Consider the following 25,090-nt stretch of genomic DNA (forward strand, 5'->3'; position numbering starts at 1 on the left):
GTAGATCGTACGAAGTATTGCTTCGGGGATAAGCCAAGGTTCATGGGTACTTGAAGATGTTACCGAGGAGACTGTAAAAGATTTAGTACTTTTGTACGTGTTCTTTTTAGAATAACTTTTTTCTAAACTATAGAAAAAGTCGTTCTCTTGTGGGTTATTGGGTATAGTTTTTTTGGAAATATAGTTTTCTTTACAGTTTGTAATACGAACATAGTTTCTCTATGGGTATGCAGGAAATTGTCTGTTATCAGGTATTATATTATTATGATAGTAAAAATGAAGTTTTTTATGACTACGGGGCAAATTGTTGTTATCAATTACCGCGTAGGTTATAATAGAAACCTAGCTTTTTTTATGTCTATGAGAATTTGTTTTTTATCAATTGTTGTATACGATTATAATAGAGAAATTTTGTTCTGATATGCTTTCGTAAAGACACGTTGAAATTCCAGACTGGTTTAGTTAAAAATAGACACATTTTCTGTTTCTTTATCTGATCATTTGTTGAAGCAGAATACTGCGTACACGCATTATCAAGAATGAAACGATTATTTAAACGGCACAGGTGCTTTCAACGATCCGTTTTACCGAAGTAAAAGCGCAATTGAGAAGAAACTCTATAGTATGTGTATCCTTACATGTAAAAAGAACAAAAGCATATGTTGCGATCTAAATTCTATATGCAAAATTTCAATATATCAGATCACTAGTCTGCAGAATAATTTTATGGCTATTGAACATGATGTTTATTAAGCGTATATATAAAACAAAATGTAAAAAAGACTGAAATGTGACAGAACCTAATTTAACGTTACAGAAGAATTGATTTGCACAGACATAATATAAGAAAGAATTTATTTATAACGATCCTTGGAACTTTTCGTGGAAGTTTCATGATTCTCGTGATTCTTAGAAGTCGCACGCTTACTCGGAGGTAAAACATTACGAATATTAGTTTCTCAATGTGTGCCATATTTTTTAATTACATAAATCTGACTGGACTAGAAGATATGATCGTAGCAATTTTCCTAAATCAAATCACAGAAGTTTTTACATAGTTATACTCTTAAATGTCAGTTCAGAACAAGATTAACCTACGCTGGCAAACTTTTATGATCTCTACATGATCAGCATAAAATTTTAACATTTTTTCAAGCTTTCTAGTTAGCATAATCGCACGAAGAAGGCGCGTAACTGTTCACAAATGTCAGAACGATTTACTTAATTGCTTTTTTATTTAGATATCATGAAAAGCGTTATAAAAATTTTACAACGAACGTTAAATAGATACCACTTAAATATTCCTTTCATCGAAATGACTGTCGTGGCTTTTAACTGGAAATATTAAATGTCGATTTTCATAAAATATCTGCTGAAATTGATTTTATTTAATAATTAAACAATGTTTTGTTTGTTAATTAGCGATAAGGCATTTACATCATTTTATACGTGTTATTCTATAGATGTCTTCCAAGTTGAAATTGTGACGAACTTAACATAAAATTAAAAGCATCGTTGAATTCTATCTGACCACTGTTTCGGTAAAAAAAGGAGTTTTCAAGATCCCCACCCTTCGTCTCGCAATCAATTTAAAATTACTTCACACTTTCTTCTCATATCATATATGTTTGAAACTTTGAAACTTTCCGGCCATCAAGATTTTCTCATTTGGAGCATCTTTGCTTAAATTAACGCGGAATTAAATCGCATCATTTCAGCGAAATGCTAGTTTTCAACTTAAATCTGTTTTCACTTCACCTTGCGGATTTTCTTGGTAATTTAACTTTCGCGTCTTTTCATATTGCGATTTCGGTTCATGATAATGAAATACTATTTCTTACTGTGATCTTCTTATTTTTCCGTCCTCGATTCGGTTTCCCCGACATTCGCCCAATTTATCTTCGACCCTCTGCTGTCTCTGACTTATCCTTATCTTTTATTATCTTCTTTTCCCTCGTCGTGAACGTGAGTTTCTACTTTATCAAACGATTTTTTTTTTTTATATAAGTATCCCTGCGAAAGAAGCTTAATTTGTGAGTGCGTTAACGGAAGCTTCGTGCTTCGTCTGTATTTATCAAGGATCCTGCGTTCATACGATTATAGTCTTCCTTTATGGACATCGACTCAATAAAGCGATAATCTTCTTTGACCTGTGTCCTTCGAATCGCGTTTTATACTCGTCGTTCCGTCTTCGACGTCCTCGGAAGGAATTCCGCGTTGTCTGACTCACCGCGTTCATAAAATTACTGTTAGAAAATAAAGTTAGAACACGTAATAAATTAACAGAAATAAAAATATTCGAAGGAATGCAAATATATTCAAGGCAGCCGTGGCAAATTGCATCTTTAACATAGTTAGCTAGAGATGGGAAGAAATGTAACAAGGTGAAACGAAATGGCGTGGAATGAAGCATATTCCATGAAGTTAATTTTACGCGTTTCTATGCATCGTTACTCCTGAAAACAGCAATATCATTCCCCTTTCTTCGGATCCAACCCTGTACCTTTGGTTACATTAATCGGTGTAACTTTTCATTCTCCGCGAAAAGTATGAATTACCTATTTTTGTTACACATTAATAATAATAAATCATAATAAATAATAATAATTAAATCATAATAAATAAGTCATGATAAATAATCCACCGTCACATTGTGAACAATTTCATTCCTTTCTTCGTATTGTCCGATGCACGTGTTATCTCTGCTGCTATTCGGGATAAGGAAAATCGACTTTAAAAGAAGTTTAAAAAGTCTTGAAACTTTATACAATTTTTTCTACATGAAAAGTTTGTGGCAAAATTTAACTACTATTTCTCCCAAAAGCTTTATTTTCCTAATGTTTAATTTTTACTCGCTTTCAAACGGAAGGTGTATGTGTACGTTGTTCAAACTAGAGGAAAAAGAGAGCGGAAAATATTATGAAGATGAAAGTGTGCGAAAAAGAGAAAGAGAGAAGAGAAAGAAATAAAACGAGCTGTTCACGAAGCTGAGAGCTTTTCACGGGTCGTTAAAATGAACGAGAAAAATTGGATCGATAAGTCCCTAAAAGGCAAGTGCGCTACCTTCGAGGTGGCTCAATTTACACGTACAATAGAATCAAGAATGGCTAACAGATTAAACACCTGCTGCATCAACTTCTAAAACGCAAATCTTCGTTCCTCTTATCGTCTCTCTTTTACCTGTCTCGCGTAATATTAGCACCGAATCAAAGTTCTTATTTGATTCTCCTAAAAGTATAGCACTTCTATATTTTGAAAGAAATTAACGAATATTAATCTGCTATACAGTAAACGTTCCGTACAATCTATTGTACAAAACATTTTGAAATCTCGTTAGCACAGTAACGAGACACGACTGTCGTGATTGTATTAGTAAAATGTGAAACATATCTGATAATGTATATAGAAGATACAGGATATTTATTGGAAGGTATGCAGAAATCAGCAAAATATTTGAACAAACGATTATTACTTACTATGGTAAGAAACCGCGATATTTAACGAAACCATTTTTAACGCGAATTGTGTGCTTAAAACTTCTATTCGTGCCAATTATACTAATTTAGTAATGCCGAATATGCTAACGATACATTCGCTACGCTAAGTGGACTAATTTTTCACTAAGCGTATATTTGCAATAAACGCCTCGTAATTTTCATTTTCGATTCGATTCCAAATTTTAGTAATTATAATCGCGATATTAATCGGATCTCGTTACAGCGCCAACGAAATTGCAATATGTTTCGTACAATGCACATAATTTATTTACAAAAAGTCTGTGTGATAAATGTTGGAATACGATTTCAAATTTTTCTATTGTAATCGCGACAGTCGCATCTGGTCGCAGTGCTAACGAAATTGCAACATGTTTCATACAATGCACATAATTTATTTACAAAAAGCCTGTGTGATAAATGTTGGAATACTAAATATTTCAAGTTTTTCTATTATAATCGCGACAGTCGCATCTGGTCGCAGTGCTAACGAAATTGCAAGAACCCACGTAATATATTCAGCGTATAGAAAGCGTCTGTGATGATTGTTCGATTACTTTCGCGCGAGTCACTGTACGTATAAAGTAAAATTGTATGGATCCAAAGGAAGAAGAGGTCGTTCATCCAAGATGAAGCTGTTCCGTGGAACAATCTGATAACACGCGTGCCATTGGCTTCGGCGTAATGACTCGATTTAAGTGGATTATAAAACACACAAAAATAAAGATGATCACATGCAAACAGATTTTTTGGAAAGTTACCAACTCGAATACAAAGAAACTTCGGCAAACGCACCGCTACCGAAAATAAAATGACCGATCGACGAAGCGGTTTCTTTGTGCTTGCAGAATTAAACTGATCATGACTAATTATCACCCGTTTTGATACCGCTGATTCATCATTTCGAGAATCTGATGGAAGACACGGTTCAATGGCGCGTAATCTAATTATCGATTGATTAATGTCGTATACTCATTTGTACATATATATATATATATATATATATTTGTAACGCAAATTTTATTCGCAATTGTGATGCTAAATAGTGAAGATATATCTGGCTACTGTAGAGAATTCTATAATCATCCATTATAAGTGAACTGCGTATTTTTATTATATTTTTAGGAATAGTAGTAAAGAAGTAGAACTTAAGTACAAAATTGTTTTAGTTACCAACTATGATAATGAGTAGTATATATTTTAATATAGTTTCGCATATTACCTGCACTACTCGTGAATGCATAAAAATTCGTAGTACAATCGTACGATAAGAATAGCCGTAATTTTGAGCTTCTTAATTCTTAATTAATTATCATTTCAAAATTGTTGATTCTTATTATAAAGTTGCGTTGAAATTATGAGTGAAAACTATGCGAAAGAAGAACTTAATCTTTCGAAACCAAAATTGTCAGAACGCTGTATGTATGTACTTCTTGTCAAAGTTTACTAAGTCGAACTATGTTCCTCTCTAAGATCCTTTAATCTTTATTTATTCAAATACGTCGGAAGCTTGAAAAGGAGCGTTCGTTTGATCGATATCATTGTCAATATTTAAGATTCTCAACATCGTACGGACAATAAACATATGTACATTGATCGTCTAGAGAGTCTCTTGTTCACGATAGTACTGAGAACCTTAAATGTTGACAATAACACGAACAATAATGTTGATGATGATGTTGATCGTCTGAGTGCTTCTATAGAGATGATGTACGGGAACTAAATGAAAGAAGAACCATCGTTCATTCTGCTAAATGTTAAAATTATCCTCTGGGATTAAGGCTGAAATTAAAATATTTTATACTTTTTATAAAGTTCTACGAAGCTTGTATACTATGCTAAGAAGTCACTCTAAACCTTGTTTCGTATACAATGCAAATCTACAGAAAGGTAATCTAGGAAAAGTAAAACTTTAAGAAGACTAAAACTCTGAATAATAAGTAGAATTAGAGCGATTTTGCTTCAACTAAATAATGATATTGAAGTCCAAAACGATTTATCATTACACAGTAAAAACCCAATTTTAATTTGTTATAAGTTTCCGTATGTGAAAGATTTTCATTTGTAAAAATCCATAAAATATACATAATATGCAAAAAAAAAAAAACTATATAATATCGAAAGTGAAACACTTTCTAATAACGTCTAAATTAAAATACCTTCTGAGCTAATATGGAAAATAAAATATTTTCTGAACTAATATTTGATAAGCGAAACAATTTTCCATGCAGGTTCTGTGGTTTTTAACGTATATTCCTAAAGGTATACATAAAAATATGAATTCCGTTGAAATTCAATGTAAACGCGTTGGCGCCTTTCTCGCGATTTTCCCAAGCGCTCTTTTCTGACGCCATTCAGGTGTATTTATTTCTATTCTGCGTGAAACGCGACATTCGGAGATCGCGAGCGTGTTATAAATCGCTTGAACACGTTCGAAATAGAATCGAAACGCGAAACATCGCTAAACGAACGACGAAGTTTCACAGGCTGCCAGACAATTTAATTCACTCGCAACCAACACTGGTTTTATCCTACGATTCCTTCCGTAACGATTCTTTGAATATTCTTTTCCTATATTTTACTTACGTTCGCCGTGACACAAACCGAATTGTACGACACCTGTCAGCTTTATTTAACGAACTACATCGCCTTTCATTTCGAATTAACAATATAATTTGACGAAGATAGAAATATTTTTCGAACAAAAAGTTTTCCACGTTTTATTTTGTTTCGCGTTATCTCTCTTTGCTTTCACGATTGGAATATTTTCAATTTTACGTATTTATTTCGAGCATTCGACAAGCACTGCTTGATTTAGAAATGTAAAGTACAAAATGGTTAATAGTGTTTTGTTCCCCGTTTGATTGGGCGTGGACGTGAATCTGGAAGATTTTCGTTGTTTATATTTCGAAGAACAATAACCAGAGAACGATGCTCTTAAGAGCACTCTGATTGCCGTTTTATTGGCCCATTTAAACACTTCAGTTGTGTAACAAACGGAGAAACGAGAACAAGCTATGAAATTCCATACGAATATTCGGAAGATCAGAGGAACTTCGAATATCATTGAAAATAATATCATGCAACGTTTCATCGTCGTATCAATGTCACTGAATAATTAATTAAAAAGAAATTAATTTCAAAATATTGTTGCTTTTCAACAAAAAGTTAGTTTTCTTCTTGGTAAAGGAGAGAGTAGAAAAAGGGGAATTCTTAAGTCTTCCAAGAAGCTTTAAAAAACATGGCAGAAGTTAATTAAAGATGACTAAGTTCGAAGAAAAGTTCTTCAAAATTTCAAATTAGTCATATCGCTAAAATTAACTTATTCCTCTGTCGCAAAGGAGAAAAAGGAGTTTATAAATCTTCTACGAAATGTTTTACAAGAGAATTTATAAGAATTTATGAAAACTTGAGAGAAAAAGACTCTCAAGCCTTCCAAGAACCACGAAATCTCCATTAAATATTACTAAAATTTAAATAGATGTTTAAAAATGGGCGAATTTAAGAGACCCAATTCAATCGTGCTAACATTACGTCTCAAGATTAACTTTCTCTCTTGCAAAGAATGGAAACATACAGTTCTTAGATGCAAAAAGTTTCACGCGCGATCTAGAAAGCCTCAATCCACTTAAACAGATCGAAAATCCAAGTAGATCTGAAACGAGAGAAAATTAAAGAAAGCTCAATCTCAGCATAAGTAAATTAACGTTCCTTCCTCGACAAAGGAAAAGTAGCAGAATGTTTAAGCCTTTTAACAACCTTCCACCATCAGCTATCACCAAATTTTATTCTCTTCGCATAAAGTGTTAGGAATCGTAGGGTTTACGATCTCTTGTCGGAACCTCGTTTCTCTTCCTTGTCGAAAGCTGTTTAAAAAAAGAAAAAAAATAAAAAAAGAAACGACCTCTCGTCGATGGTTGTTTTGAAAGAGACCATTCCTCGTCGAGAATTGCGAAAACGATGGGAGCCACATCTTCCCACGAGCGTCACCCACGTCTCCTCTTCCACCCTTACGTAAGTCGTGTTCCTCTCGAAATAGTACGCGTGGGCACATTCCGTCGACGCGAAAAAGATGTTTTGTTCTTATGGTCGCGATCATCGTCCCGGGCTCATCTTCGTCGACCAACTCGTCTCGCAAATTTTCCGTCCCCTTTCTGCATCCCCGTTTTGCGAGGTGACAAAATGAAACAGTAGAACAATGTGTGCACGAAAAACGAGAGTCAGCGTCTAATAACCGAGGCCTGTACGAGAAAATGAGGTCATATACGGTGCATTATTAATTTCAGTAGATCCCATTGCAGTCGACGCGTATCTTGCACAGCTATCGGTGTGTCAAATGGACTAGGCATCCCGCATTTCTACTCACAACGACGACGATTGAAAACGAATGTTTGATTAAGAAAAAATTCTAACTTTTATCGTTTTCTGTTATTCGATATCTTTGGCTTCTTTAAGTTTCTAGATCTTTTACGATTTATTTCTACCATCTAATTTTTGGCCTTTTCAAGTTTCTAGATATTTTATGATCTGTTTCTATTACCTAGCGTGTAGTCAGGTTTTCTAAGTTTCTAAATCTTTAGCTCCAATTGAACTACGTATGTTTATGTAAATTGATATTTTTACGAATAGAACTCGAGAAATGGAATCTGAATAGTGATTTGCTTCGCTTATTATTGCGATCACCATACCTTGGATATTGCATATATTTTTCCACGTTGCTATGTACTTTTGCATTTCTAAATTATTCATAAATACAAGAAAATTCGCAACCTGTTAATTTGTTTGACTTCTGAGAAGCTCGTATAATTCCAATCTTCAACTGCGCTACAGAATATTGTATCTTGTCAAATACCAATCCTTTTTTTCATTTGTATCAGAAGCACAATTTTTGTTGATATCATTTTATTAACGAGTCGTTTCAAAATACCAGGAAATATCCAGAACAAGAATAGTCGTAAAAAGTAACGACATAATTCAGGACACGAATGGCTAAAATGCTGCATGCTGCAGTATTATGCGCGAACTGTCCCTGTCTCGTTGGCAGATGGTTTCCAAGCTGAATACTCGCATACTTAACTACCCGACAAATAAGTTAATTAGCCAAGTGTTACATTACTCTTAATCCTAATCTAACCCTTAGTATTAAATTAGTCGAGTAATTAAAACGGCTTAATTCCAACGTTTTCTAACACAAAAACTGATCGTAGGAAATTGTTGAATGTGCGCTAAAGATACATCTGTTTCGCAATTTGTGGGATTTTCGCTCTATGTTCCTGAAAATCCTCTCAAATATGTGCAACTTTTGTCAAAAGATGTCCGAACTGAAGCATAATGATAATATACAAATAATAATTAGTATTCGAAATTTGTATATGAATTTGTTTGCTATACGTCCAAATATCTAATGAAAAATTGTGCGAAACAATTATTTAAAAGACCGAGGGAAAAAAGCAACGAAGATCGACGATTAGGATACGCACCAACTATTTGATCTCCAGTATATGAAATATATACAATACAATATACAAATACAATGCATAATCCTATTGCTGCTTTTAAGTTGGGCATTAGAATGTCGTCTCATAATCATAACTATCTATTTTGAATAATATTCGCCTATCTATCCTCGAAAATCGCAGAATTCTAGCAAACCTTTCGTTCCTATCGAAAATTATTAATGGTAAAATGAACCCTATGTCTGTTTTAGAACGAATCGATCTATATACACCACCTCGATGCATTAGGATTTCGCCGAAGAATTTTTGCTGTCAAGTAGCAAAATATGCTGTGACTCCGCAGATCCATTAAATAGAATTACTAAATTAGCAAATCGATACGCTGGAAATGTCGACTTTCTCTCTGGACGCTTATCCGCATTTAAAACGAAACTCCACAATATCCTCTTATCGCGTGATAATGATGTCATTTTCTCTTTCTTTTCTCGCTGTACGCTTACCATTGTATTCTTTTGTACTGGTTACTGTACTCGTACGATAATAATAATAATAATAATAATAATGAAGATAATTTCCATTGTGTAAGTAGAGAAGGATAAGGTTATTCGCGCGTTACTTCTCTTCGAGGAAGATAAAGAAAAATTGGAAATGGCACGTGTATCTGTATGTTCTGCGCGTACGTTTCAAACTTCGAAAACCATCGGTCTACGTAATTGCTGCATAAAAGTTTGTAACTATCGTGCTATGTTTCACAGCTGTAAAATATAAAAATTCCCGGTCGACGACCAGCAGCAGTCGACGCCACCGAAAATACATCAACGACATCGTGTCGTGGTAGAAACGCTGTCTCAGTAGTTTATGCGAAAGATTGCATTGTTCGAGTTCCGCAGTTTATTTCCTTGCCGTTGATTTATCGACGTCGATTTCCACCCAGAGCGTCAGCCAACGAACCAATGACCATGGATCTCAGTTTCGTAAATACTATCTCGGAAGCTGGCGTGTATAGATCAATTTAACGACATCGGAGTCAGCCACATCCTTCGCCCAACAAAGTCGTTGAAAGTTGCGGTTAAACAGGGTGAAAGGATAATAGTCACTTTATCGAGATAGTATGTAGGTCACGAGGAGTGCATCAGACTTTCCACCCCTTTGGCGTGGAAACTGCGGAGAATCGCAACGTGCCCGTTTCCTCGATACACACACGCTGCCGCTTCGAAGTACATTGATTTTAAGATTATACATACGTAAGCGACTGATAAAAATGAATATAAATTTGTAACACCGAAACACCACAAAGCCCGAACAGGCACACATTTAAGACTTAAAAGAGCACGAATATTCGATTATCTTTGGCGGCGTTCGATTTAATTGGAAACGTTTCTACGAGCAGAGGGAATTACAAATTTGAGAGTAATTGCTATTTATATAAAACACCCGTAGATGAGGGCTTCGGTGAGTGGTTGAGTGATAATATTTTATCCATTATAAAATTATAATATAATTTTTATAATAGATATAATATTTTAGATAGAATATAATTTAGATAATAATTTAGATAGAATATAATATTTTTGAAAAGTTATTATTTATATAAAATATCCGTGGTTAAGGCTAAGACTTGGATATGGGCTTCAATGAGGTTTTGAATATTCACCTGGGTGGAGGTTTGCGTGAATTTTAAATTTTAGCGAATATATTTTAGAAGAGTTGTTATTTATGTTTAAAATACCAAAGCTTAAGCCCTGGGCGAGGGCTTGGGTAGAGGTTTGCGCGAATGTTTAGATGAAAATTTGGCGAGGTTAAAGCTGGGTCTACGTTAATCCAGTCGCTAACTCAAGCGAGTATATTTCAATGGTTCGACTGGAAGTCGGTCGATGGCCACGTTATTCCAGTCTTTCTTGGGTCATTGAAAGTGGCAGACAGCAGTTGTAATGGATTCGCGCAAAAGGCGGATAAAACAATACGTGTACGCTTCAGCTAACATGGAATATTGAACCATCTAGAGCAGCGCTTCTTAGCCTGTAATCCGCGGACTTCCGCGGAGCCAAAGTCCTTACACGCGCAAGTTGATATTCCGTTGTTCGAATAAAAAATCTGTAGTGCGTGTATTTCTTTATTCATAGCGAATCTTTTCTTCCCTGAAAGATCGTCGACGAGCAGTTGATGATCGTTTCAAGTATATTACGTATTTGACACATCGAGGATTTAAATTTTGAGCTAAGTCTTGAGCGTTCGTGATAACGAAAAGACCTTTAACAAAGATCCTTGATAAACAAAGGATTAAGAATCGCTGGTCTGGACGATTCCAGTAACGCTGGAATATTGTGTTCACGATAGCGAGGGTAAACACCGAATCGAAAAAGTAGAATTTCGATCCAGTCGTTTGATTGAATTACTCGCTGGAACGAAGGCACTGTACTGCGATGGAAATATTATTTATGTTACTCAAGTTGCAATCCAATAGCTGGGATACCACTAGACCAACGTGAATCATAAATAAGCTTAAGGCTTAGGTTGGGGTAAAAGGTACGATCGACTTCGATGACTACATCTTGATCGCACGAAGAACAGAATTTTTTGTGCCAATGCACATTTTGCTGATGAGACAAATTGTTATATATGCATGTAAGCTTTTATTTTTGCAATAACGAAGCTTGTTAACTTAATTTCAAAGTTAGAGTTCGGAATAAATTTTCAAAACGTCGTAATTGAAATTTGCTAGAGAATGAAATTTCATTACGGGAAAAACTTCGTTATTCTTTCATGATCGCTTTGTTTCAAACTTCCTTTGAAGCCTTGTTCCGCGCGAGTTCTTTTAGCGAAATGCAATCTATCATCAGCAGTTGCAAGAATCGACTATCGGTGCAACGTCATCTACAAATAAACGGAACAGTATTTTCGCGCGTGTTTCGAGATACGATCGATTAGCAAGTCGGAAGCCAAGGTGGAAGGAAAACAAACGCTATATCAGGAAGATGTGAATAAATAAATTAGGCCATCTCCCAGGTTGACGTGTATATATTCCATAAAGCGAAGGCGTTCTACTCTTTTTCGTTTCCTTTGTTTTCACAGGAGAGGAAACATCGTCATATCGTACGTGGTGTTTCGACAATATCAGTTTAATATGATTTTTATCCGTGTGAATAATTTCTGCCAATCGACTAATTTGTTTTGCTAGCATTCTTCTCTACAGAATTTTTCTATACTAACAAATAATTACATTAGAAATTAAGCTGTGCGTACTAAAGGATTTATTTATCACTAATAACAATAGTGATAGTGAAGTAATAGTAAATAATAATTTATCGTGATGTGTCACAGTTCATAAACATATTTCAAGTTCCCCTATAAAATGGACAGGTGATTTTACTCAACTATTAGAAGATAATCTGCCGAGTGTCGAGTAACATCGACTAAAAAAGTTTCTGTTCTTTTTTTTTCGACGGGAAACAATAATTGGTTTGATTTCGTTTTCATCGATTGATATTGATACAAGCTTCGGTCCATTTATGAATTCAATTACTTTCTTTCTTCTTTCTTTTTTTTTTTTTTTTTTTAATCAACAAGAGAGCTTGTGGATCGTTGCGACGTGTTCGATTTGCTTTTGTCCCAAAAATCAGTAGCACATTGATGCACGATACATGATATTCCTTAGAAATATTTTGTACTAATATATCATAGAAGACATTTCATAAACTCTCTCTTTTACGTAGATTTTATTAATTGTCTCTTCGTCCCCTTTTCGCGTATATTATAAATCAAAAATAAATATGCATGGCTTTATGTTTCAAGGATATATATACATCGTATACATATAATTGTACAGCCCAAACAAAAGTTGTTTTAACTTAAATAAGATAAGGCGGAAGATCCCGTATAAGTTTCGGAAAATTTGTCCAAAAGTACCGGTTGGATAGCGTGACTCACCTATGGTGGTGTAAATGGTGCCGCAGTAGAATACAGCATTCCAGAAGGTCCACACCTTTTCTCCACGATCCGTTAACCCGCGCTTGTAGAACTCGTACAAATGTTCCTCGTATTCCATCAGTTCGTTCCTCGCCCGCCCATTCCAAAGTTCTGGATTCGAAGCCAATACCTGGTCGTCGCACAACTCTCGAATCGTGGTTAGTGTCTTGTTTCTGTGACATATAAACATTTAGAAATATTTTCTTCGTTCTTCTGACTGAATACGATAAGAAAAACATGCCAGATATTATGCCGAGATATTATACGCGGCGAAACTTTGCATTCGGATATATCCAAGTTACAGCTTGAGCTTGAAGTCCAAAGTTTTCAATGGAACTATAGAAATGGGTCGCACGAGATCACTTAAGAAATTCCAGAGTAAGCTGACAATCAAAAAAATTTCATCTTCTTCCTTACGTGTCTTGATATCGAAATGACAAATATTTTTGTTCGATGAATGATGGTAGTAGACCTCTTAATATTTATCGCAGATCGTCGATAAATAGAGAATGGTGGAAGCGCTATAGAAAATCGGGAAAACTATTTCATCCAGTAGTTTTATTTATCGAGTCATTTTATTTTCTAAAAAGTCAGAAACGACATTTTTTATATGCAAAAAAAAGTTAGTAACTCCATCCACTCTCTTTCCGCATGGTCGAGATATTTATACAAATATAAAAAGATACAGAAGAAACAAACAAATAGAAAGGAAAGAAACGAAAATAAAAAGGAAGAAATATACGAGTGAAATAATAAAGAGCGTGCTTCGCGAGAAAATAGAACATTTTGTAATTTAAAGGAGAAGATACGTGTTTGTTGTTGGAATTATTTTTCAACTATGATTACTCGATACGTTTCACTCCCTTCTCGTTCTATCGTTCTTTTTTTATTAGATAACTACAGAGCAATCGAATCACCGGTTTTCTTTTGCGTGTTGATTCGCTCTTGATTCGAATAAATGGCTCGAACGTCCTGGATTATTGGAGGGGCGGTGAAACGAGCTGACAGACGCAGCCAGACGACTCGATTCTGTCTAGACTAAGGGTCGTCGATGATATTACAAGCTTTCCTTTATTTCCCTTACTGATAAATTGTTCCAACAACCAACAACTAATAGAAAAAATCAGAAAATTACTTTGCTCAATAATCTTATTATACGAATAATTTATTGCGTCTTTAAAAAGTATTAATATGTCAGAAAGATAAAATATTTGATAAACCAAACAGAAATTAAAAAGTTATGTCGAAAATTTTGTAAAAAATCGCAACTTAAGTGTCAAGAATTTTATTATAAGGGCATTACGATACCAAAAAAGTTCGATAACTAAAAATATATCCCCCTCGTTAAAATATTCAAGCTTCAAAGATTTTTGAAACTTTAACGTACTAAAAATAGTTAAACGTTTATCGACGAAAGATATATCCATCGTTGAGTTTTAAGCGCGAATGATTTAATAGATAAAATGATTTTAGACATGAGAAAGAATTCTAAGTGACCAATAACCACGGGAAAATTACTTTAAAGAAAGCTGCGAACGAAATCTGGGTGACTAATATTTTTCTCGCAAATCACTCTAATTATATGCATTTAAATTTGCTTCTTCGAATTATTCAATGCCCCGACCCTCTGGTTATTTTTAAGTAAACTGCGATACATGTATTATACCACGCGCAGAATTTAAACAGCACCTTGAAACTTACTTCGTTTTTTCTCCCCTTTTCCTTTCAATTAACACCACACGCCTCTGATCGAAGTTCGCATGTTCACGGAGAAACACAGATTGTTTACACACTGGAAAGGGAAATGATTTACAAAGATTATAGTTACACCGGCCGAGTACTTGGTCTCCGACACGTACTTCATTTCCCTTCTTTCTATCGGATTGGTCACGCCACCGGCAAATTTTTATACGAATAGAAGAGAGGTCAGAAGCAAATTCTAAGCTAAACCTGACCTTCACTTTAAGGTCAATCGATCCTACACGACGAAAGTATGGTGGAAAAATCGATTTGCCTTCGGACCAGACGAAATCGCTGCCGATAAGTGGAATAAGTCAAGGAAAGCGTCGACGTTATTATAATTTCCATGTACACTGGTTCGCGAAAGTACTTGTACACTCTATATTATATATTTTATATGCACAATTACATGCGTACGTTATATAAAACTTTTTGAAACTTGATGACCATTACAATGGGAGACTAGCATGATGAAAATGTATAGTATAAATGTATAGAGATTACAAGACATTGTGAGATGGGCTTATTGAATTAAGAGTATCTAAAGATTATTTCATTCTTGGTAATTGTGGCTGTTTCCCTACTCTATTGTTATTGAACATTCTAAGCTTGCTTTTTGATTGAATTTGGAATGTAATAGATTGTAACAGTAGTAGTTAGTTTATGGTAGATATAAGAACAGGAAGAATCTATGTTACAAACCAATAATAACTAAAATAAATCTCGAGTAATTTAATCATAAAAAGTCATCGATTGTAAGTCATTGATTGAATTTAGATTAAGAATTCAATGTTCTTAAGGGATTCTAATAATAACATTCGAAAGAACCGTACACGTATTTGAGAGCAAATTGAAATTAGAATCAACTTCAACGATAGATATCAGTAAATAATCGCTAAATATCATATCGTACAAGTTATCTTGAAACTTCCTTCACTTTTGCCAAAAGATTGTAGTTAAGCTCGTTCAAATTTCAATAAAAGCAGAGTTTTGGGCAAGACGACTTTTGTTAAAGGACAATTTTGGCTTGCAGTCGGTAATACTTACTTTCTCGTGCAATAAACTAACTGCGAATGTCTCAATGTTACTTGTATTGTGGCCAAGAGCATAATCGAAGATACGAAGAGATTCGATGGAAATTACAATACAGAAATAATTTGTAAGAAAAGCTGATTTATACGTGGACAGCTCCAGTGACACCATAAAAGATAAACTTTTCCATGAGTTATACGAATGTCTATAAAGAGTATTTCCTTGCAATTGCAAAGAGACGAAAGATGTAAGGGATGCATACTGTGTCAATGTAAAACGTTATCGCGATAATTTGAAACACGCTCGCATGACAAAAGAGCTGCGGCATCATTAGATTAGGATTTAGGTATAGTTAACGGTTCAAATGTACATAACATGTTCCCGTAAACGTACCAGTTTTCATTACAGTCGGCTAAAATAAACTAGTTCTACCTATTTTCATATTAATTCGCGTGAATGAATAAAACGACCGAATTTAATCAAATTGCGAAATAACATAATTACTGTCAAATATTAGAATGACGTTTTGTACCGATACTTTGCGTCGAAACTTTTGTTAGTTAACAAAGGCGCCTGTCCTAGTTAACGAGAAAAGGAAAATTCTATCGCTATTCTTGAGAGCAGCAATTTTCTTTTTCGACAGCATCAACAAAGATAGAAACACTGTTACTACGAGAAGTGTTTATTTTTCTTTTTCCTTACTACGTCATAGGCATCTTCGTTATATCGTATCTACGTCATATGAAATAATTAACGCGCGAATTTTCTTACGCCTGGATATGTGGAACATTCAGTCTTTATTTTTCATAAAACAATTAAAAAGTTTTCTGAAAAAAAACCTGTAGGTGTACAGTGAATAATATTGAAGATACCAAGTTTATTTTCTAATTGTGTAAGTATTAGGTTGCTGCGAAAGTTTCTTCCGTTTTATAAGGAAATAATAGAGGCACAACATTTTTTGTTTTATATTATTTTATTGAATTATCCATCCATTTTGTGATAATAGAACAAAATATAAAACGAAAGAAACCTTCGGAACAATCTAATGGTTAAACGGTGAGTTCTAATAATTTTTTAATGTTTTAAACGCAATAAAAGCGAAGAATAATTCGTATGAAAATCGATCACAGGCACGCAAACGTAAGCACAAGTTCGTTAATAATAATATCGCGAGGTATGAAAGGAAATGTCAATTAATTTGGATGAACAAAGGTACCGAAGTACGACAAAATGATATTATTATATGCACTATATTTCCGTGGCTCGTGTTTGTTTTAATACACGTTCGATCGTCCTACATTTTCCACTAGTATTGTCGATCTGGTGTTTCCCGATGAAACCGATATTAACGTGTGTATGATCGTCGCGTTTGTGCTTATTCTTTAAGCCCATTTTCCTTGGAATCAAGGTCAAACCGTCAATATGTACGTAGAACGTAGAAATATATAGAGATTATTATACCTCTCCTAGTCGAAAGGATAAGCTAATATCGCACGTGATAAATGTAAAATAGAATTATTAATGGACCGGCGAGTGCAAAAAATTTCGCTCTCGTTCCACTAGAAATAATAAATCATAAGCTTCATCGCACGATTAAACAAACGCGGAACTAGCGTCTCGAATGAAAAGAAAGAAAAGAAGAGCGGCAGAAAGAAACGTTCTACCCTGTTCTCTATCATCTCGTATAGAATATTAAAGGGATACAGTTCTTTTTAAATGTGTCCGCTTTTCTAAGCAAGTCCTTCCGGGATATAAACTATAGATACGACTATGAATCGCAGATCTAGGTTAGTCTGATATAATACGTTTAAGTTTACTGTTGATTCACAGTTGAGTTTGATTTATATCTCGCCTGATACGAAGTTACACGAATTTACTAAAGTTCGTTTAAACGTGCTAACGAAGCTTGCCACGATTATGTAACGTAAAAATTGTATATATTTATCGTATTATATCATATATTGTAACAAAATATAAACGATTCTTATCTCATATGCTCCACCGAACTTCAGTATCCCAAATTAATTACGAACTCAAAATTATGCAATTTTTAATCAACTTTTTAATATATACATAGTACATTAGCTACTTTCCTTATCGTACAAAGTATCAAGCGTAACAATAGTTTTATTATATCTTTACAATTACTTGGATTTTTCAAATTTCGAAACACGACTGTCCTCGAACTTTCGAACAGCGCTGTATATCTCTCCGAGCCGTTCTCTCGTTTTCAAAAACGAAAAGTGCTTTAACTTTTTAATGGAATCCCTGGCAACAAAACGTTGTCTTCGATCATTTGTTAACGACAAAAAAGGACAATACGCTAGGGTTAAGGATAATCAAAAATATCAGAAAACTAAATGGCGGCATTTAAAAAAAACCAATCGTGAAGCTTCGTATCTGTGCACCCACCTCTCCTTTCGAATGTTTCCGTGCGCCATATCCTCGTTGGTTCCCTCGATCGTGACGAATATCATCGCGCCCCCGATACTGTACAAAAGCACGATAACAAATAAGAAAATGTGCGTGAACCATCGTCTGCTCCAGGAACTGACCTGTGCAGAAATTCGTAATACCGATATCAGTACTAGCCATCTTGACGCGAATATACAACAAGAACACACACGCGAAATCATTTAACGCGGACCTTCTCGTAAAGCCAGAACGCGCTCTTCTCGCCGACACTTAGGCCAGACTTGGTCAGATCCTTGATCCCCTGGAACTGGCTGAAGACGAACTCGCTGGCCTTGTTCGCGTAAATCACCCGTGGTTGGCCGGAAACAGGAGTCATCGGCATGGGGGTTTGGCCGTACGGTGTTGGTACGTACCCCATACCCGGTTGTGGATAGAATTGACCCGGTATCGGAAGTTGAATCTTCAATCTAGGGGGCGGCGCCTGCCGCCCATCCGGCGAATTTGACATTCCTTTAAGGCTTCTTCTTTCGTCGTCGAAAAAAAAAATAAAATAAAATAAAATAAAATGAAAGCTCGTAGTTTATGACGATTAAGCTTTCTTAAAGTATCTTAGAAATCCTTTAGAATCACCTAGAACTATCACAGTCGGTCATCACTCTGTCTCTCTCTTTTTTGTGCTTTAACACTGTAGTTTCTACTTGGTGTTACGTATCACTGAAGATCGAGTGCGTATTAATATATATTTGTGCTTCGAACAGCATCAAGACTTCCTTCTCGGTGTTTCCAATATCGTTAGATCCGAGAACACGCGTATAAATAAATGCTGATGTAGATTCGGTAGGCAAATGGTTAGCTATGTCTTAATTCCACGCGGAATTTAACACAGAAATAGGGTCGTCGGACAATCGGACACGTTTGCCGTGAATTTACAGCCGGCTGTATTCCAAGATACTCGAACCCTCGTCTAGAACGACTCTTAATTTATCATAGAGCCATCGCGTCCCGGATAATCCGGATTAGCTGGTATGCTACTAAATCAAACCACCACTCTGCCAAAACTCAAAAAAATGTCACCACTATGGCGAAATCCAGTTGAAGTGGAATTCCTTAATCACATATAATATCTTTCTGCGTAACAACATTCCTTGGAATTTGTTGGCAAAATATAATAAATATTCGGTAAGAAATTGTCCTTTTTCGAACTGCGATCCTTCCAGGTCTCAGAGAAATCACGAGATAAGTCACTATCCAGTGAGATCCAGTTGGGAATCTTTATTTAGATAACATCCTTGTTGGAACTTGTTGGAAAAGGACGTAACAAGTATTCACTCAGAAATTTCTCTCTTTTCACTTCAACGTCGCAGGAGTGAAACGGAGTGACGAGGGGCAAATTTCCTCGAGTTTACAAAAGGAGAACACGAGGGTCGAATATAAAGCTCTAAGGTATGTGATTAGAAAGCAGCGACGAACGCGTACACATGGTACTCGTTGATCTTGACCGTGCTCCTCCTGTTCAATCTCGAACTTGGTGGCTCGGTTGATTTCCAATTTCGTGGCTGCCTAAAATTATTCGAGCGACATACCACGAGTCAGTGACCCCGGATGAGATGCATCTTAGCAATAAATAGATCGACTGTCCGCGAACGTGTCGACGAATTTAAGTATCAGGTACACGAATAGTTCGTGCGCCTCTTCTAATTAACTGATTTATCAAACTCACGCTTACTTTCTAAAATAAAGAACGAGGAAGCGTCTACGACGAGGTGTGAACGGTTAAAAAGATGATTTTTATTTAATAGTAAAGAAATCGAGAAAAGAATGAAATCAATTGAATCCCAGAGGAACGTTGCTAGTTGCGACGAAAGTACTTTCGATGATCGAGTAAAGGATTAAAGAGGATGCTTCGTTCGGTAAAATCTCTTTTCTCGTTGGAGGAATCGTACGAACCGCCGACCGAGTACAGCTTCTTCGTTCAACGATGCAACTCGATATTTCTTCAAGGACTTGTCGTTTTAAAATCAACGCGCACTTTAACGCAGTTTTTCGAGGTTCCTTGGGAGTGAAATTTCCAGTCCACTTATTTCTTAATTAGCCACTCGTCCAATCGAGTCATCGAACGAGTACTACGCTTAGGCTAGCAGAAATTCGTTCCTCGTCGCTTCGCTAAGACTTTTTGCATTTACTATTCGCCCCAAATTCGCGAGAATTTTATCAAACTGCAACCTATTCACTAGAAATTTTATCAAATTGTAACCTATTTACAGGGAATCTTATTAAATAGAATATATTTAATATTTGTTCCTTCTTGTTTAATGTTAGGGAGATTATAATGATCGAATGAAAGCATAACGTGGATTCGAGTAATTTCACAAGCTATCATCGATAACGTATTACGTGTCTGATAAATCCAGTGGCTGCCACTTTCCACTTTCCTCCAGCAGAGTACCCCTCGACAGGAAGAATCCTTTCGTTCGCTGCCTGACTTATCTTATTCCTTCGTTTCTCGCTTCTCGAAGGAACCACGAGGCTCGTTCGTCATTTCACTCTGATCGGGAACATGATCGTGTCAGCCTCCGTTATCCTCCAGCGCGTCATTTGTATCCTTTGTGCGGGACGATTGCGTTTAATTCACTTTCTGGCAACGATCGCGTTTAGCTCTCCTCCCAACGACAATTTGTACAAAACTAGGAAGCTCGTGGCTCATCAATACTGCACTACCAACAGAATTTACATAGCGCTCAGTTCAATTTCTGACTTCCAATTGTTATTTCGAAAGAAAATTGGTTACTCCGGTCCTGTTGGAAGCTGCGTCCGAACATTCAAATTTTATTATTTATTTTATTATTTCATCCTCTTGGAAGCTGTATGCAAAGATTCGCAAATACGAAAATTTGTTATTTGGAGAGAAGGTTTGTTATTTCGATCCTCTTGAAAATTATATTCAACGATTCACATCTGCCCAAAGCTTTGTATCACTATATTATCTCACGTTGCTTTATTTTTATTTCCTCCTTTATTTTCCCTAGGTATTTAATGATTTAATATTTGCTTAATTTTGTAAATATTTGCTGTCTCGTCTGTGAAGAAATTATTTGTTAGAGCTTGGCTAATTGCGAGAATGGAATCGCGGTGTTCACTGTTCGCGTGCACTGCGCGTCCCTTTCAGTAATTCTCCCCGTTTGTGTCAGGAACAGAGAAAACCCGGGAACTGTATCGTACGTGGCTCTCGAATACCTCTGGCGACGGCGTCGCGACGCCAACTGACTGAGTGAGACTGGTGCCGGGCGACGAGGCATTTTGAAACGGGCGCTACGATTTACAGGGCCGTACTGGCTACTTAAAAATTCATCTGGCTTATGTAATTTAGTGCGACAACAACTTGCAGGGAACATAAAACACGATGTACTCGTCTCGTCGATGGGATAATGGTATTAGGAAACATATTTGTCTCGAATATATTAAGAACTGTGTTAAAACGCAAACGAGACCAATTTGAGATACTGAGGTAAGTTACGCTTTTTCGATATTCTACAATTCCTATTAAATTATGTTTTTGAAGATTAAGACTCGGGAGAAATTTGATGTACATCAATGAGGTCTAATCTTCAATTTTATTAAGAAATTGAGATAAACTGTGCTATCCAAGAGGATATTTTCCAATTTCTTTTAGATTACGTCTTCGAAAATTAACATTTAAGTGAAATTGGACGCGCATAGAAGATCTTATTTTTTAATTAGAATACTTTTGAAATACCCTTATTATTGTCACTAGATGTTCGTGTACAATCGAATGCAATACATTGAAGAAACGATATCTGTATCGATGCTTCTTACAGCGAGCAAATATCGCTGAAATATTTTTAAATCGCGAATATCGCATACCACTCGAACGACCAATTCACGAAATCTCACGAAATATTCGATAGTCCAGCATAGAATCCTCTTCACCGTAGAAAATCTGATCTTTCGGACCCTCCGTCTCTGAATCTTCATTGCTTCGTGAACAAGAAGCGCTCTTTGCTGGGAAAAGAGATGTTCCAACGCAGAACGATCTCGAAGTGGGTCACCTATATCGATTGCGCGTCCGAGGGAACTTTTAAAATCGCATCAAACAAACACTCGAAATAAAAACCTATACCGAAGCTAAAAACGTACATCGTATCAGAATCATTTATATCCATTATTCGAGAAGGCAAGTCCAGCCCCTAACACAAATAGCATGCGATTCTATTGTTAATGGAAAATTCTATTCTCGAAAGGCTATTCTCCTAGGCCATTTATCAAAATTGAGGATGTCGTTTTGGCGATGCTGCTGCGTAAAAAAGACAGTGGCACGACGAATTTCGCAACGCGATATCCTGCGACACTGTTAATAGTCGGTTAAAGCGATGCCTCCCACGCTTCAACGCGTATTTAGACAAGCTGAAAGAAGATCGAGAGGATGGTCTGTTTGCCAGTGTATACAATTTCGCAGTATGTTTCGCGACATCGATCAAGTGTAAAATCAGATATGGATACAAGTATTTCTATGCAGATAGCGATGAAGTTGTTGTTTTAAAGAAACTTCAAGTTTTTCAGAGTTACGAGAAAGAAACTATTGAAAATTTACTCTTACGGAAATAGTGGCGAAGTTGCGACTCTGGTGAAACTTGGAATCTTCTAAAATCACAAAAATCAAAGGTATTAGAAAGGAGCAATTTTTTAGTCTCTCGTACGGTAAGTGATGATAGAATTATGATTTTAGTAATTCTTAAGTACTCGAAGAACGAACGAACGCAAGATCAGACAGCTGAATTCGAGTTTTCCCAAGATTTGAAAATTGGGGAAAAGGGACCGTGGAGTAGTTTGACTTATAAAATGGCATAATTACAGTGATACATGTGCTCTGTTCGACTTTTGATACAAGCTTGACTCTGGTATGCCGTTTACATAAAAGCGAAAGGGTTGCTTTCTGGATTACACGATACCATTTCAAAAGCACGAGCAAACCATAACCACGAAATAAGCCAGCAACGATACTGGCTATATTTAGACGTGGAAAAAATGTACATTGATATGAAAATACTATTTTCAGAAAACTAATGAGAGAAGAGTATAAATTTCCGGGCCAAGAATAGTTCTCGATTATACCTTGATGATTATTCCTGAGGAAAGGAATGAGGGATATTAAAATCATTTATTTCGACGCTGTAGCAAAATATATTTTAATGAATTAACTATTTTTAGGAATTTTTAAAGCTGAAAGTGTCGAGATTCTCCTAATTATGCTGAAAATCTTCATATCCTATATTCGGTCGTTTCCTCATTTATTTGAAAGTAATTACATGATCTTCGTATAAGGAGCCGTGAAAATTTCCAACTTTTAATAGCGTTTAATAGCTTTAATCTTTGTAATTTTAAAATATTGCAAAATCCATGCTCTTGAAACCGTAAAATGACTGAGTAGATCGCTTTGTTCGCGGTAATTTCATTTGTAACTTGTACTGCGGAAATTACACTATCCAGAGGAATTTGTACATTTTACGCGGAACACGTACCTACTCGATGTTAAAAGTTTTGAAAGGTGAAATACCTTTGAATAATATGGCAAGGAAATAGAAGCGTTGATCCTTTACATCAACTTAACTGCGCCAGCAACTGAATATTTTGTTACTTTGATTGCTTTAAGTTTTCCCTAAGATGATAAATAAAGGAATAATTTGGGAAGGAGAATAATTTTGGAATAACGATTTTGGGAAGAGAGAAATTGATGTTCTGAAATTTATCAGGAAAATTAGTATTGTACGCGTCGTCAATATGAGTACGTAATTCACGATGTTCCAGCCGCATTTGTATGTATAGAGCTATGCACACACATGACTTTAATCTCTCGTCCTTTCATAGAAGGCTGACCCATTTGATACGATGTCCTCAAGGAAATATTTTGCATGACTTGTCAACGAAATTTCTCTAGTACCGCATCTTTATCTGAAAAAAGCTTGTTAAACATCACTTTTTAACATCAGTATTATTTACTAAATTTTATTATAACATATCTACTGTTCATTTGTAATGAAAATTTATTTTATTGAGTGACTATTTGGTAAGGTTTAAAGACAAGGCTTATTAGACAACATTTAAACTTTGTCCTTATATATTGCCCATTATTTATAAATCACGAGATAGTGGAATCATATGCAACGTCGTTTATTATAATGTTTGGCAGGTTTTGTTAGTTGGCGCTCATCGGTAACAATAATTCAGATAGAGAAATATATCTTTTATGTAGACTTAAACAAAAATAGATCTTCTAATATAGAATAAATGAAAATGGATAGCGTATGATTTCTAAATTATCTTGGAAAATAATAATATATTCCATATATAAACCATACATAACTTGAAGAAATCATACGAACAATAAAATTTTTTTACTTCTTTAAACCGACAATGTGATGTACGTTAAACGGATCCCTTATTTTTCAATTGTATCAATTAGTTATAAAAAACGCCACAGTATATGAATCGGTAAGGTAGTGAAAATATGCAAAATAAAATATATGCCAAATTTTAGAACCGATTGCTGATATATATCCATCACGTTTCCATGAACCGTTGGAGACTGGAAATCGTTAATAAATATCACGTGGTTCAATTTCAAATTAATTATAAACGAGCGACCATTTTCCTCGATAATGTATGGACGATTATACGCAACGGGTAAAGCTTCAAATACCTGTGTGGGTCTCGGAAACTCAGCAGCGCCATCTTACATCGGACAGCTGAATTACTTATGAATGTAAACTCTCAAGCTAGATTTCCACGTCAACTACATACTTCACAGATACAAAAGACACTTTTACACCTAAAACATGTATATAGTAAATATAAAATTATAACTACTTAGTAGTTTAATATTACTTATTATTTTTACAATTCCAGTATATAGTTTCATCCTAAAATAACATACTTATTCTCATAAAAAAACCAAACAAAAAAACTTATTCC

The 25,090-nt window shown here is 35.4% G+C and overlaps 1 protein-coding gene across 3 annotated transcripts; it reads right to left on the reverse strand.

Moving 5' to 3' along the window:
* Nucleotides 1-1,069: 1,069 nt before the first annotated feature.
* Nucleotides 1,070-21,360, reverse strand: LOC143303673 (uncharacterized). Of its 3 annotated transcripts, none has more exons than XM_076625022.1 (5): nucleotides 18,734-21,360; nucleotides 18,336-18,624; nucleotides 18,101-18,178; nucleotides 12,878-13,089; nucleotides 1,070-2,246 (listed from the first exon to the last, which is right to left on the reverse strand). In XM_076625022.1, exons 1-5 carry the CDS (start codon nucleotides 18,754-18,756, stop codon nucleotides 2,111-2,113), a joined length of 738 nt encoding a protein of 245 aa, XP_076481137.1. In that variant the 5' UTR covers nucleotides 18,757-21,360; the 3' UTR covers nucleotides 1,070-2,110. The 3 variants fall into 3 exon arrangements, with proteins under 3 accessions (XP_076481137.1, XP_076481138.1, XP_076481139.1); XM_076625023.1 differs by having other exon boundaries at nucleotides 2,112-2,246; nucleotides 18,101-18,243; XM_076625024.1 differs by lacking the exons at nucleotides 1,070-2,246; nucleotides 12,878-13,089 and adding an exon at nucleotides 17,752-17,956 and having other exon boundaries at nucleotides 18,101-18,243.
* Between the last annotated feature and the right edge of the window lie 3,730 nt (nucleotides 21,361-25,090).

The sequence above is a fragment of the Bombus vancouverensis genome, chromosome 15 (genome assembly GCF_051014615.1).
Source record: "Bombus vancouverensis nearcticus chromosome 15, iyBomVanc1_principal, whole genome shotgun sequence".
NCBI classification, from domain to species: Eukaryota; Metazoa; Arthropoda; class Insecta; order Hymenoptera; family Apidae; genus Bombus; species Bombus vancouverensis.

What these genes read in the sequence shown, in the direction of transcription:
- LOC143303673 (XM_076625022.1), bottom strand. Translation starts at nt 18,756, where the DNA reads ATGACCGACTGTGATAGTTCTAG. An exon ending in CGTTCTGGCTTTACGAGAAG is followed by an intron (nt 18,179 to 18,335) that starts GTCCGCGTTAAA and finishes GCTTTTGTACAG; the next exon opens with TATCGGGGGCGCGATGATAT. An exon ending in GGAAACATTCGAAAGGAGAG is followed by an intron (nt 13,090 to 18,100) that starts GTGGGTGCACAG and finishes TATATGTCACAG; the next exon opens with AAACAAGACACTAACCACGA.